This window comes from Oncorhynchus masou, chromosome 3 (genome assembly GCF_036934945.1).
Source record: "Oncorhynchus masou masou isolate Uvic2021 chromosome 3, UVic_Omas_1.1, whole genome shotgun sequence".
Taxonomy (NCBI): Eukaryota; Metazoa; Chordata; class Actinopteri; order Salmoniformes; family Salmonidae; genus Oncorhynchus; species Oncorhynchus masou.
Window position 1 is genome coordinate 25,627,647 of NC_088214.1, and position 16,056 is coordinate 25,643,702.

Below are 16,056 nucleotides of genomic sequence, written 5' to 3' on the forward strand. Positions count from 1 at the left end.
GGATGGGGGCAGTCCTCAATGCCGGACACACACGAGCAACGGGGGCGTGGCACTTTGCAGCGCATCTCGCTTTCAAATCTATGCAGGGATATTTTACATTCTGTAGTTTCTCTGTTCATCCTCACAATGGAAACACAGCCTGGCCTGTCTCACTCAGCTCACTCTTATGACATCTAATTGGTGTTACAGGCTCATGTGTAACTTTAGCCTACTCTACTCAGGGATTAATGGTCTGCTGCTTTATCCTTTGGCATAGTGCCCTGACCTCAAAGACACTAATAAAAACCTGTCTCTCCCAGTTGAGGTAAACAAAGTCAGACCAAACAGGTGTTACATCTAAGACCATGACTACCGCCATCCATTCAGATTCACTTGCTGTGCTGTAATGTAGTGCTTTCTATACAATTAAGAGATTACGGTCTCATTTGATTTGGTAAATATATAATCCCTAGCAAAAAAATAAATATTGAACCTTTATTTAACCAGGTAGGCCAGTTGAGAACAAGTTCTCATTTACAACTGTGACCTGGCCAAGATAAAGCAAAGCAGTGTGACACAAACACGGAGTTACACATGGAGTAAACAAATTAACCCAGTGTTAGACCAGTCAAATCTAAACGACCTTTAATCTACAGGCAAACTGTTGCTGTTTATTCATAGGCATATTCTGGTCACCCTCGGACTGGTTTTAGGGTTAGGACTATATGATTCATGCACTGTGATCTAATATCTCTGTCTTTAAATCGCTTTATCAAATGAGGCTGGTGGTCAGAGATAAAATGAGGACAGGGTCATTGTAATAGCTGGAATGGAATGATAAATATATCTTAACTCTGCGATTTCAAAAGGGAATCTCAGGACATGATAGTAACCAGACGTTTTATGGGGCACTGTAGATTTGCACAGGCCTGAGATCCAGATCAGTATAGTGCTTTTATTTGAAGTATATACATGTCATGAATTCATATCTTCCCACTAAAAGTGAGATTACTCATGTTTAGTAAAATGCACGTGAACAAACATGTGCATTGGCCTGTTCAATTGACCATGTTTGAATAGTTTCAAGGTATGACCATACACAAAACAATGCATTTCTTCTTCATCTTTTTATTCATGAGTAGTATCCAACGGTTCATTATCAAATATACATCAAGCTACACAGTAACTCTATTCAACTGAATCAATAAATACTGTACCCTGACCCAAACAATAATAGTTCAGATTTTTTACAATATATCCCTACATAACAAGCTACTTTTCCTGCAGTAATCTATTTCCCAGAACTGGACAGTAACACACTATAACAGTATAGGTAGGCTAATGGTACTATTCAGAATGACAATTAAGCAATAATCCATAATGATATGTTCTTTGAATGATTTCTTGGAAATATATTTTATCTTAATATTTTATCAAACAAGAGATACAACCTAAACTAAAATGTTCTAACACATACAGATCCTGCTCTAAAATGTGTAAACATTGTCATTACACTTGGAGTTGCTTGCTACAGTAACTGAGTAGTCGGTCTTCTGCAGTCTGAGAGAGGAGGAGAATTGAGGCCCAGGTGACACACTTGCATCATGGAATATTGCTGTGGTCTGACAGATACTACATTCAGTAGATTAGGTCATAATTCTGTGATCCTCTGCTGGCCTAGGATTGGATATTATGTTATTCAGCGCACACGTCATCTCATTCAACATCTAGACTAACTAGATGAGAGGATACCACACAATGATAACAGAACTGTTTTACAGTTTGCATATTGCTTGCTAATTCAGTTTAGTAATTGAAGAATTAGATATGGATCCCAGAATTCATTTCTGTTACCCATTGAGCCAGACAGACGTTAGAGCAACATCAGTAGACTAATGAAAATTAGCAGCAGCTCTCCCATCACAACTCCATGAGACAGAACAGAGTTCTGTTAGTCAGCTAACACTTAACCCATACATGGTGACAACAAGGACATAACAGCAGAGAGAGATATTGACTAACAAGGACAAAAATGTTTCCATATACAATACTGCAAATGGTAGCATAAATCTGTGAAAAGTGATGCTTTGAGGACTTCTATGACCAGAAAGTAATTTTATCCACGCACAGGACATTTTATTTCACGGGCAGAGAGGGAAACAGTATGGACTTGTTTTTGTTTGAGTACCTCTTACGACCCCATGTCCATAAGCAGGGAGATAGGGGCCAAACAGTGTGTGTAACACTAACTCCCAGGGTCAGAACTGTATCTGTGTGCAGTAGTCCAGGGGCTCTCCAGGTCCAGAGCTGTGCGTTTCCCTGGCAGCGAGAGCCTCCGTTGGCCCTCTGAGGGGTCTGACTGGGCCAATCCTGTCCCTGGCGCTGAGAAGTTCCCATGGTTGACCAGGCTTAAGGGCTCAGTATCTGTATGGATGGACAAGCCCAGGGCTCGATGCTCTGGGTGGATGCTGTTGCCAAGAGGCGGACTCTTGGGGAGAGGGTCTAAGACTGGGGTTGGATCCAGGACACGGGTTGGCTCCAGAAGACACAGCTCCACTGCACTGTGGAGAGACTCACAGGACTTGGAAAGGCTGTAGTCAAAATCTGTTTGGATCAAGAACTGAGGTAGAAAACAAGAGAGAGGTGAGAAGAATCAGATCTACAGTACACAACTGCAGAATAACTTCTGTAAACGTCAAAGTGGGATTATTGGGTGATATACAGTAGGCTAGACAAGACACACTGAGCAGTTGTTTTCTATGGATCCAGACTAGTGTTGATGGTCCTAACAAACTGATCACCTACATCCAGAAGGGGTTAGACCAGACAGATCCTTGGGCTTAGTGGATTTCCACTCAACATTCAAATGCTACAGTATTGGCATCTTTAACCCAATGCTTTCACAAAAAAAAAAAATTCTGTCCAACCAATGTGCTGCTATCACACTGATGACACGACCTCAACTACACTTTGTGACCTTACTATCTACAAAGGTCAGTAAATCAACTGCCCTAAATCAATAACCAGGTTAAATCTACACTGAACAAAAATATAAATGCAACAATTTCAAAGATTTTACTGAGTTACAGTTCATAAGTAAATCAGTCAATTGAAATAAAATTAGGCCCAAATCTATGGAGTACACGACTGGGCGTTGATGCAGCTATGGGTGAGCATAGGCCCACCCACTTGGCAGCCTGGCCCACCCACTTGGCAGCCTGGCCCACCCACTTGGCAGCCAGGCCCACCCACTTGGCAGCCAGGCCCAGACAATTAAAACAAGTTTTTCCTCACAAAAGGCCTTTATTACCGGCAGAAATACACCCTTTGAGAGAAATACGCTTTTTATGCATATGTAAAATGTTTGGGAGTTTTTATTTCAACTCATGAAACAAGGGAACAACACTTTACATGTCATTTATATTCAGTATCAACACAAACATTTGGAAGATGTGTTCATCAGTCAAGAAGCACCTTTGCTTGGATGGTGTGCCCCGTTGCAATATGTGGTACACATACAGTACCTGTGAGAGGGAGGCCAGGGTCTCTGAGTCCAGCGGTGAGACGGGCTTCACCATCCGCTCTGCAGGCCTCAAGGTGAAGGAGGGGGACGGTTCAGGGGGAGAAGACACTGTGCTGTAGGCCGGGGGCACCAGCACCATCTGTCTCTGGAGCAGCTGCATTATGGCCCCGATGTCTGTGGACATCCGTGACTCCATCCTGAGTGATCACGGTAGAATAGTAGGACTACAACCACAGCTAAAGTAGCATAGGTCACAACAGTAAATGGTTCTTTGGGTCATCTCATTATCCCGCAGTTAAAGGGAAACACCAAAGGTTCGGCAAGTCATTGGTTGCAACCCAAATGGAATCCCTATTTCCTACATACTGTAGGGCTCTGGTCAAATGACTGCACTATGAGCCCTGGTCAAAAGTAGTGAACTATACAGTGCCTTGCGAAAGTATTTGGCCCCCTTGAACTTTGCGACCTTTTCCCACATTTCAGGCTTCAAACATAAAGATATAAAACTGTATTTTTTTGTGAAGAATCAACAACAAGTGGGACACAATCATGAAGTGGAACGACATTTATTGGATACTTCAAACTTTTTTAACAAATCAAAAACTGAAAAATTGGGTGTGCAAAATTATTCAGCCCCCTTAAGTTAATACTTTGTAGCGCCACCTTTTGCTGCGATTAAAGCTGTAAGTCGCTTGGGGTATGTCTCTATCAGTTTTGCACATCGAGAGACTGAAATTTTTTCCCATTCCTCCTTGCAAAACAGCTCGAGCTCAGTGAGGTTGGATGGAGAGCATTTGTGAACAGCAGTTTTCATTTCTTTCCACAGATTCTCGATTGGATTCAGGTCTGGACTTTGACTTGGCCATTCTAACACCTGGATATGTTTATTTTTGAACCATTCCATTGTAGATTTTGCTTTATGTTTTGGATCATTGTCTTGTTGTAAGACAAATCTCCGTCCCAGTCTCAGGTCTTTTGCAGACTCCATCAGGTTTTCTTCCAGAATGGTCCTGTATTTGGCTCCATCCATCTTCCCATCAATTTTAACCATCTTCCCTGTCCCTGCTGAAGAAAAGCAGGCCCAAACCATGATGCTGCCACCACCATGTTTGACAGTGGGGATGGTGTGTTCAGTGTGATGAGCTGTGTTGCTTTTACGCCAAACATAACGTTTTGCATTGTTGCCAAAAAGTTCAATTTTGGTTTCATCTGACCAGAGCACCTTCTTCCACATGTTTGGTGTGTCTCCCAGGTGGCTTGTGGCAAACTTTAAACAACATTTTTTTATGGATATCTTTAAGAAATGGCTTTCTTCTTGCCATTCTTCCATAAAGGCCAGATTTGTGCAATATACGACTGATTGTTGTCCTATGGACAGAGTCTCCCACCTCAGCTGTAGCTCTCTGCAGTTCATCCAGAGTGATCATGGGCCTCTTGGCTGCATCTCTGATCAGTCTTCTCCTTGTATGAGCTGAAAGTTTAGAGGGACGGCCAGGTCTTGGTAGATTTGCAGTGGTCTGATACTCCTTCCATTTCAATATTATCGCTTGCACAGTGCTCCTTGGGATGTTTAAAGCTTGGGAAATCTTTTTGTATCCAAATCCGGCTTTAAACTTCTTCACAACAGTATCTCGGACCTGCCTGGTGTGTTCCTTGTTCTTCATGATGCTCTCTGCGCTTTAAACGGACCTCTGAGACTATCACAGTGCAGGTGCATTTATACGGAGACTTGATTACACACAGGTGGATTGTATTTATCATCATTAGTCATTTAGGTCAACATTGGATCATTCAGAGATCCTCACTGAACTTCTGGAGAGAGTTTGCTGCACTGAAAGTAAAGGGGCTGAATAATTTTGCACGCCCAATTTTTCAGTTTTTTTATTTGTTAAAAAAGTTTGAAATATCCAATAAATGTCGTTCCACTTCATGATTGTGTCCCACTTGTTGTTGATTCTTCACCAAAAAATACAGTTTTATATCTTTATGTTTGAAGCCTGAAATGTGGCAAAAGGTCGCAAAGTTCAAGGGGGCCGAATACTTTCACAAGGCACTGTATATGGAGTAGTGTGCCATTTGGGATACACACAAGAATACACAACCCAAGGGTTCACTCAACATTGACCAAACATTCTCCGACCTGTTGAGCTGTCTCTGCAGCAGTTCCAGCCTGTTCTCCAGCTCGCTGCGCTGCCGTCGGCTGATGTTGCACAGGACAGTGTGGAGAGGGGGAGGAGGGGGAGTGGAGGGCAGGCAGTGGCAGGTCACCTCTTGATACTGCTGCTGTTCTCGGCTCTCCTCCCAGAAACTGAAGATGTTGGAGACGCCTGAGAAAGCCCCTGATACAGGGGAGAACAAAGGAGGTTAGACAGACAGCTAGTCCAACTCATATAGCATCTATCAGAAACAAACAGTATACTATACTGTTACGTTCCCACAAGAAACTCAGTCGCTCACAACAAAGGGAACTAACAAAGACAAATAACTTTAACAACCGAAACGAAACAGGTGGGGTTCTAGGAGGGGTTCTGAAAGACAGTCATAGGGGTGTCCACTGAAAGGTGACTAGCAACAACAACTGGAACCTAAAAGACAGCCACCATGAGCGGCCACTAAATTTGTCCAAGAAGAGGCAAACAAAATAAAAACCCACACCAAAATTAAAGACAGGAAGCAAAACAAAAACAGGGAAGATCAGATAAAGGATTGTTTGTCTAGACCTGAAATAGGTAGTGCCAACTAAATGTGTTGTCTCTCAAGACAACTGGAGCATTGGGCCAGCCACTCTCAAATAGCATCCCTCTAACGAGATGACCAAACAGCACACGTGTAATGCAGACTGACTAACGAGGTGACACCAATCGATGCGCCCCACATTCTAACGTCCAACCTTGAGATATTACATGGAAAAACCAAAGCCTGTAACAGCACTGACATGAATAGCAGCATGCTCTGCTATTATTGTGGTGCAACAAATTGAGAAAAATAACACCACTCAGATCTAACACAGAGACAAAGTTTTTTTTTTAAATAGTGCTGATGGAGACATAGTCTACCTGAGAGAGGATTGCAGGTATTGCCAGTCTTCTGGTTCATCTCATCCTCCACCGCACTGCTGAGGTTGGTGGTCTGGCTATGGGGGATCCCTACTAGTGAAGTTGGTTGTACAGGGCTGGTTAACACTGACTCCTCATCTTCACTGGAGTAGAAAGGAGAATAGGCTGAGCTCATCAGGCCCTGAGACTCTGTGTTCTGCCCATCTCCCTGTGCTCTGGAGCTCTGGCCTCTGGCCCTGCGGACATGTCTCTGGGATGGATTGGTTTCCTCTGCCTCTGTGAGGAGAGGCATAGAATGCAGAAATAGGGTTTGTCCTTCTGACCAGGGCCCATAGGGTAATACACTATACAGGGAATAGGGTGCGCTTTGGAACGCAGATATACTGTAGAGTGGATAGAACAGACTTGTCTAACTGAAGTGTGATTAATGCAAATTGAATGGGTTTACTAAAATCACACTGAAATACACAGAAATATCTAATCTAGCCGTGTGCTACCCAGAGTACTTGACTAACAGGGTACCACACCTCTGTCCGAGCTGCAACTGAGGGACAGTTTTTGTCTGTGAATACGACAGCTGACTCCACAATGATCAGAGTCCTCACTGCTCATTGAACCAGCTACCGTGGCAACCTGAAAAAAATATTGAAGTGAGAAGTTATAGAATGATTCATGGAGTCAAATCACTTAAATTCAAACAATCAAACTCTAAGACAAGAGACAGTAAATTCCCCTGAATGACATGTTTCTAGCAAGGCATTAGAGACAAAATTCTGTAACAAAAAGCCAACTCACATCCCGGAGGTTGAACGTGATCTCCAGGTTCCCCCAGAAGTAGTCAGAGAACTCGGGATACATATCTAGCACCTCCAGCATGTCCTCCCTGTGGATCTTATGGAGGTCACAGTAGGTCAGAGCCCTCACGTCTGCATTGCACTTCCCTGGACAGGCATACAGGTTAATGGGCTCTCCAAAGATGTCATTCTTACCTGCAGGGGGAAAGGAGAGATTGTTTACTGGATACACAGGAGAAGGTACATTGATGATAGCATATCTATGGATACAAAATGGATACATTATGTGCTTCTGATATTGTGGATATTCAGAGACAATGTGTTAATAATTCATATCTAATTTACTTTTTCTGTGTTCATTTATAGCGATTTACAAGGTTTCTGAGTGAATGTGCTCTCACATATTCTTGTAAGTAACCCATAGCAACCACCAGATGAGGCTGTTCGACTAAACATTGTGGAGGGCTATGAGGGAATATCTCAAGGAGTGGAGGAGATGAGAGAGACTGTGATAAAAGCCTCTGCATCAATATATCAAATAAAATAAAATAAATATTTGTCACATGCGCCGAATACAGTGAAATGCTTACTTACAAGCCCTTAACCAACAATGCTTTTAGAAGTTAAGGTAAATAAGTGTTAAGTAAAAAAATGAAAATAAATAACGTAAGTAACAAATAATTAAACAGCAGTAGTAAAATAACAATAGAAATATGTACAAGTATATATATACACGGTACAGGTTGAAAGCCACTGCAAGCCAAGTCAATTAAAATCAAATAAATCTTTATTGTGCCATATGGAAATGCAGTTGAGATGATATCCTACCCAGGATGGCCACCACCACATCCCCTCTCAGAATCTCTATGGAGCCACGGGAAATGAAGTAGAGGGCTGAGATGACGTCACCGGCATGGACCAGGGTGTCGCCTGGCGGGGCATGGGTGGTCTTAAACCTCATGGCCAGGGCCCGCAGGCAGCCCTTAGTGGAGCCTTTGAAGGCCTTACAGTTCTGCAGCAGGGTGCGGTTGAGGTGCAGGCAGATATCAGCCTGTAAGCACTCTGGGAAACCCTTCAGCACCTGGACAACATAGAGGAGCGGAGACACATATGCTGGTTTGTCTTTGTGTCGACCACTGTGTGTTGCCTTTTTACTACTTAAATGTGTCCATTTCGCCACAAATTTCAACCAAAACAAGTAGCAGTGTGTGTGTGCATGTGTTCGCACAAGTGTGTTTATGACTCACAGCATTCATATCAATGCCGTTAGTGTAGGACCAGGCATGTTGGAAGTACTCCTCCAGCCGCTGCCTCAGTGGGTTGGGGATCTGGTGGAAGCGGATGAACTCTCGAACCCGCAGCATCTGGGTGTGGTAGCGAGCCGTGCCGGAGTACAGCCGCTGGATGATGGCTGACACATTACCAAAAATGCTGGCATACATGAGAGCTGTAGGCACACAGAGCAAATAGAGAGGAGCATATTCCCCAAAAATAAGCATGTCAAAATTATAATGCTAGAAAAACATGAAGATTTTGTGCCTGTAATCAAAATGTAGTGTTTTATATTATTAAATAAGATACAATAAAATGGACATAATCTTCCCTGGGGAAGAATTGCCTTGGACAGTAAACACGAGATGTGGCTGTCCAATAGGTCCAATACACATAATACTTACATTCCCCATCCATGTGATGTACAATTTCCAATCATGTGTTAACAGTAACATAACATGTGTATTAAGCAATATTTATTTGTGTATTGAGGGCTTATAATTGGGACTTACAGCCGATGAGCATTACACAGATAGAGAAGATCTTCTCAGAGTTGGTATTAGGGGAGATGTTCCCGAAGCCCACGCTGGTCAGACTACTGAAGGTAAAGTAGAGTGCTGTGACATATTTGTCCCTGATGGAGGGACCTGACCCTGGTACAGTCTGATTGTAGGGCTTTCCCAGCTGGTCCCCCAAAGAGTCCAACCAGCCAATCCGGGCCGCTCCTGCACGATCCACGTTACCAATTGCGTACCAGATGCAGGCCAGCCAATGAGCGATAAGGGCAAAGGTGCACATGAGGAGGAAGAGGACGGCCGCGCCGTACTCAGAGTATCTGTCCAGTTTCCGAGCTACACGCACCAATCGCAGTAGCCGAGCAGTCTTTAACAGGCCAATCAGGGTTGTTGTCTTAAAGGGTACAGGTAAGAAATATGTTCAACACAGGTCATTCACACATGCAGAACACCCAGCCATACAACCAAGCTCTTTTGATTATAATCACTATGTGTCAATTTACTTAGGAAAGAAGAAAGAAATTGTTTTTTTTACAGGAAAATATTGCACAGGCTCTTAAAACAGACGCTCGTAGCAGCACTTTGGTACAACAATGATACTTTTAGGGCATTAAAAACCCCTCCACCCAGGTCTCCTCACCTCTTCTCCAGAGCGGTATATGAGCAGGTCAAAGGGGATAGCCGCCACCATGTCTATGAGGAACCAGCCTTTGAAGTAGTGCACGGCAATCCGCTGCGACTGGCTGACCACCTCGTCGTTGGTGTTTACGTATGTCGTCCTGAAGTTGATGACGATGTCAACGATGAACATGATGTCCACGATGAGGTCCACCACGTTCAGTGGAGAGCAGTAACCACAGGTCTGCATGGCTGCCTCCTCCTGGTCACTGAGAAGAAAGGCCGCGGAGTAGGGTGTGAAGATGGCTGTGTAGATGACCAGGAGCAGGATGACCCAGTCCCACACTGCTTTGAAGGGGCTGTAGTGCAGGATGGTCCATTTATGGATACGGGGGGTCTGGAGCTTGTACTCTGGTAGGACATCTGGGCCTAGTGAGAGGACCTTGGGAAGGAGAGAGAGGAGATGTGTAATGAAACTGAAGATCGAAAGGTGAAATTCTTTTGAATTTGATGACCAAGAGAGGAACCTGTCCTCTAAACAGGGTGTGAATGTGATTATTTGTTTAATTTTGGACAATTTGAACTTGGTTTTCAAATTTAAGGCCCACATGAGATGAATGTCGTATGAATAGGAAGGGAGCCCCCATACATAAACAGTAGATGATTGAGAGTAGCCATTAGGTTAATGGAGCTAATGAAAAACTGTATGAAAACTGAATTCCAACAATTTGGTCATGGTCTGGTATGATCTAATTTTCATATGATTGATTGTGGCCATTTTAGACTAAACTTCCTGAATGTGTTTGAGTAGGAATACAGCATGTTGTGTATGTGGGACTGAGAAAGTCAGCTTCTTGTGTAGTATGGTTTATAAATCACTCTTGTTACATATTGAAATCAAGACCTGTGAGTGTAAGAACCGACGCTGGAGATGAGAAGATGAAGATGAGAAGCAGGTACGGGGAGTGGAACATTTAATATAAGAGAGACATGGAACAGGACAGAACCAGTGTCAGAAACAGGTAACAAAATGACATATGAACATTAATGAGGAAGTGGGAAATAGAGCTGGGGGACAGACAGATATAGGGAAGGAAATAACACAGGTGATTGAGTCCAGGTGAGTCCAAATGATCGCTGGTGCACATGACGAAGGAAAGAGGTGTGTGTAATGATGGTGACAGGAGTGCGTAATGCAGGGCAACCTGGCACCCTCAAGCGCCAGGGGGGAAGAGCGGGAGCAGGCGACAGTGAGGGCCCTAGTCAGTGTGTAACCAGTGACTGGTGAAGAGGAGCAGGTGGCTCCAGCCTTTAGGCCACTTCACCAAAGAGAATATGACAGACGAAATCTAAGAACTGTTCAATCAAGTTTCTTATAAATATTAAACCTCCTGCTTGCACCAAAATATGAATGTAAAGAAATTACTAAGATATGCCTACATCCTCTGCTACTCCATGTGTTCTTACGTTCAATTTTTTTTTGTTCTTGTATCTTCAGCTAAAGCATCTTGAATCACGTGACCGGCTTGTGTGATGTCAAAAGCAGGTATAGAACATCACATAGTACTTGCCTGTCAAACACACAACACAGTGTACAGTACAGTGCATTCCTGTCTGGGAAAAATGAAACAGTGAGACAGTCAGAAAGTGCTTAATACTTCCAATCAAACCCCTGCTGTTCTGTTGTTCCTCTCACCAAACTCTCTCCGGCCTCTCAATCACCCATCAACACCGAATCAGAACTCACTCAAGTATAGCTGATGGTTGGCCCTGTCTGGGAAACTGCTGGCCATAGCTAGCTAACATAACAGCAGCACTAAGGCTCTTGCTATCGACAACCCAGTTGAGAAGTAAGACCATTTTTTATTCTTGTTTCTATTTATGTATCTGGGCAATGACGTATCCTTTCATGACTGGGATTTACAGGAATATGGGGAACTTTTTAGGTCACCAAAGTGATGTCCATGTTAATTATCAGTTGTGAGAAAAAAGCTAATTCTACAGGATTTTCACAAAAAATTGATATGTACTATACTGATATTTGATCAGTTCTATTTTCACTCCAGTGTCCCCCTAGCCTACACCATAGGGCTTACCCTGTCTCCCTCATTTCGCAGCCTCACAACCTGCCACAAACTCCCTCTCTCTAACCTCCTCCCCACCTCCCTTCACCTCTCTGCCCTTTCTGAGAGTTGCGGACTATTTCCATCCAATAGGCCAGGTGTGGGAGAACCAGCAGGAGGAAGAGTAAAGCAAAGACACTTGTTCAGCAGCTTCAAGACCAGAGTAGGCAGTCATTTCCCCTCGCTCCCCTCAAAGGAACCCCTCACACCAGCAAACATTGTCAGAGACATCAGGCCACGGGACAGGCAGCAACAAGGCTCCCCGACCTCAACCCAGCACCAAACCTGTATCCCTCCCAAGCCTCCTGGTCCCGTCGTCCTGACAGGACACTGATGTGATCCTCTCTTCCAGAAGTGTCACCATTAACAAATACCTAGGTACCTGGTGGCAGGTCTCCCTGAGATGTTTTCTTTAGTTCCACCACCTTCAGCTCTCTTCAGATCTCTGGTTACTCTCTGATGTCTTGGTGTTCAGCTGAAATCAGCTCTCCCTCCTTGTGCATAGTTTGAATATTCTACTTTGTACTCCAAGGAGGACAAACGCTCCTGGGATCCTCCAAGGAATTTTGCAATTGGGACGTGTACTAAATGCGTTGCAACTGGTACAATTGATTTGTTACGGGTCGTGTTCACTAGCACATGGTAAATTGCAGCGTGCCACTTAAGCTACCCAGAGTGGCTCGCTCGTGGGCGTGCTGGTAGCATATGGTAGCATATAGCAGCACGTTCGATTGTGCATCAAGAATTCAGCATAACAAGTTTGTATGAAGGTCTGGTTATTAAATGGGTAAAGAGTAATTGTCATGGTTCCACCTGTCACCAAAGGGCGGCAGAGATCGTCCTAGAGACATTAACGCCACTCAGGTGTGTCCTATTTACTGGCTTAATGGTTGTTGTTGGTCTAGTGTACTGTGATCCTGTGGCTACGGTTTCTCAGTAAAGTGTTTAACCTTAACCACTGATTCCTCATCTGCTCTCTTCTCTGCACCTGGGTCCAACCTCATGTCAGAGGAAGCTTTTGCCTTAACATGGACCCAGCAGAGATCACCCAGATCAAGAATGTTGTAACCCACCAAGAAGCACTATTGGTGCGGCAGCAAGAACAACTCTCACAAATATCAGAGATCCTCCGGGCACTTACCGACTCCCTCCAACCACAGTCCAACCTAAACCCAGGAGGAGTAAATGCCCAAGTCTCATCGTCCAGTGCTACAGGTGTCTCCATAGTTCCTCCAGGGAACCTGCAACAGGAACCCAAGATCCCAGGCCCCAAGCGGTATGACGGCCATCTGGGAAGTTGCAAGGGCTTCCTCACTCCGTGTTCTCAGGTGTTCGAGCTACAGTCCTCATTCCACACCGATTGTGCCATGATCACCTATATCATCTCTCTACCCTCGGGCATGGCCCTGGCGCGGGCAATGGCAGTGTGGAAACAGTAGCCACCATCCTGCAGCTCATTATTAGCCTTCACTGCCGAGCTGCGACAAGTCTTCGACCACCCAGGCGGTGGACGGGAAGTGGCCAGCCGACTGTTCAATATCCGCCAAGTGGCCAGACCAGTGGCTGACTTCGCCATTGAGTTCCGCACTCTCGATGCACCAGGGTTTGTGTAACTCCATAAAGGATGACCTGGGAGAGGACCACGAGTCCCTTATAATGCTGGCCCTCGATGCCCTTATAATGCTGGCCCTCGATGGATGCCCCCTTGCTCCAGCCAGGTGGAATATCAGACCAAACCCATTCTACTGCAGGTTGGGGTTCGCCACAGAACTCCTACCTAGCTCCACCCCACCCCGGGACCATCTTTACTCACTCTTGACCCGTCAAGCTGCAGTCATGGACAATTACACTACCATTCAAAAGGTTGGGGTCACTTAGAAATGTCCTTGTTTTTGAAAGAAAAGTACATTTTTTCTCCATTAAAATAACAGAAAATTGATCAGAAAATTGATCAGAAATACAGTGTAGACATTGTAAATAACTATTGTAACTGGACTATGTAAATTACTATTGTAGCTAACGTTGTGTTAGCTAATCCAAGTTTAGCATTTTAAAAGGCTAATTGATCACTAGAGAACCCTTTTGCAATTATGTTAGCACAGCTGAAAACTGTTCTGCTGATAAAAGAAGCAATACAGCTGGCATTCTTTAGACCAGTTGAGTATCTGGAGCATCAGCATTTGTGGGTTCGATTACAGGCTCAAAATGGCCAGAAACAAAGAACTTTCTTCTGAAACTCGTCAGTCGATTCTTCTGAGAAATTAAAGCTATCCCATGAGAGAAATTGCCAAGAAACTGAAGATCTGGTACAACGCTGTGTACTACTCCCTTCACAGAACAGTGCAAGGGTGTGATGTCTGTACAAAAACAAAATAGGATTATTTAAGTCACCCATATTGAAAAAATGTAGAACACCCTATAACCCACACCTACACACTCATGTATCAATATGATTGATGGATTGTGTTGTGCAGTAAGCAGGCGCAGGTGTATAATGTATCATGTATAATAATATAATAGTTAAGACACTTCATTATTTCTTTAACTACGGTATATTGTTTGTCCTCATGTGTCTGCATCTTTTTCGGCATAAAGTACTCTGCAGTCACTTAGTGTGGACACCAGGTGAGGCCACACACAGATTCCTGTTGAACACTCAAATCAAATCAGATTTATTTATAAAGTCCTTCTTACATCAGCTGATATCTCAAATTGCTATACAGAAACCCAACCTAAAACCCCAAACAGTAAGTAATGCAGGTGTAGACGAATAGTGGCTCGGAAAAACTCTCTAGAAAGGCTATAACCTAGGAAGAAACCTAGAGAGGAACCAGGCTATGAGGGGTGGCCAGTCCTCTTCTGGCTGTGCCGGGTGGAGATTATAACAGAACATGGCCAAGATGTTCAAACGTTCATAGATGACCAACAGGGTCAAATAATAATAATCACTGTGGTTGTCGAGGGTGCAACAGGTCAGCACCTCAGGAGTAAATGTCATTTGGCTTTTCGTAGTCAACACGGTCTCTTTAACTACCTTATTTTCTCAATACATTTCTAAATTTTCTCCTTCACTTCATCCCTCTCTCTCCTTCTCCCTCAATCCTCTCAGTTATATCAGCTGTATTTGTGAACCTCTCCCGCATCTGAACTGGCTACATAGAGGGTACAGCATGATCAGAGGTGAGAGGTCGCTTGGCCTGGTCAACAGGAAGTATTATTAAAAATGCTTTACATTGAAATACAGCTAGAGATGTAGTAGTCCCAGAGTTAATGATCCAAGGTCAGTTTTGCATTTCACCTCCTGATGATTATGATGACTGAGTGTTAGAATAAAAAAAAACACAAGGCTTAAACATGCTACATCTGTCTCTCGTCTGTATGTTTTGATGTGAGAGAGGATGCCAACCCCCATTCCCGTCATCACCACCTCACCTGCTCTTAAGATAACTTTTGGGCTAACTGGGAAAAGACAGAAAGGGAAAGTGGTAAGAACAGAAGGGAATATCTGTGTTTATCAGATCAATGCAGAGGAAGGAATATAGATATTGAGATGAACCGGTTTTACATGATGTATAGGAAGTTATGTTTAAAAAAAATATTCTATATATGAATTACAAATCTTTTTTAACGAGGCAAGTCAGTTAAGTTTGCTGACGACACAACAGTGGTAGGCCTGATCACCGACAACAATGAGACGGCCTATAGAGAGGTCAGAGAACTGGCAGTGTGGTGCCAGGACAACAACCTCTCCCTCAATATCAATAAGACAAAGGAGCTGATCGTGGACTTAAGGAAAAGGCCAAACAGGCCCCCATTAACATTGACGGGCTGTAGTGGAGCAGGTCGAGAGTTTCAAGTTCCTTGGTGTCCACATCACCAACAAACTATCATGGTCCAAACACACCAAGACAGTCGTGAAGAGGGCACGACAAAACCTTTTCTCCCTCGGGAGACTGAAAAGATTTGTCATGGTTCCCCAGATCCTCAAAAGGTTCTACATCCACACCATCGAGAGCATCCTGACATGTTGCATCACCACCTGGTATGGTAACTGCTCGGCATCTGACCGTAAGGCGCTACAGAGGGTAGTGCGAATGGCCCAGTACATCACTGGGGCCAAGCTTTCTGCCATCCAGGACCTATGTAATAGGCAGTGTCAGAGGAAAGCCCATAAAA

At 44.0% G+C, this 16,056-nt stretch overlaps 1 protein-coding gene across 1 annotated transcript in view; it reads right to left on the reverse strand.

Moving 5' to 3' along the window:
• Positions 1-2,224: 2,224 nt before the first annotated feature.
• The window catches only part of LOC135513378 (potassium voltage-gated channel subfamily H member 6-like), a 78,322-nt gene continuing 64,490 nt past the window's right edge, over positions 2,225-16,056 (reverse strand). Inside the window, exons 7-16 of the mRNA XM_064936307.1 lie at positions 9,780-10,199; positions 9,137-9,533; positions 8,600-8,799; positions 8,181-8,433; positions 7,354-7,547; positions 7,081-7,191; positions 6,559-6,832; positions 5,643-5,841; positions 3,504-3,699; positions 2,225-2,599 (exon numbers count right to left, since the gene is read on the reverse strand). Coding sequence (XP_064792379.1) covers positions 2,225-2,599; positions 3,504-3,699; positions 5,643-5,841; positions 6,559-6,832; positions 7,081-7,191; positions 7,354-7,547; positions 8,181-8,433; positions 8,600-8,799; positions 9,137-9,533; positions 9,780-10,199 — 2,619 coding nt within the window. The remainder of the gene's footprint in view (positions 2,600-3,503; positions 3,700-5,642; positions 5,842-6,558; positions 6,833-7,080; positions 7,192-7,353; positions 7,548-8,180; positions 8,434-8,599; positions 8,800-9,136; positions 9,534-9,779; positions 10,200-16,056) is intronic.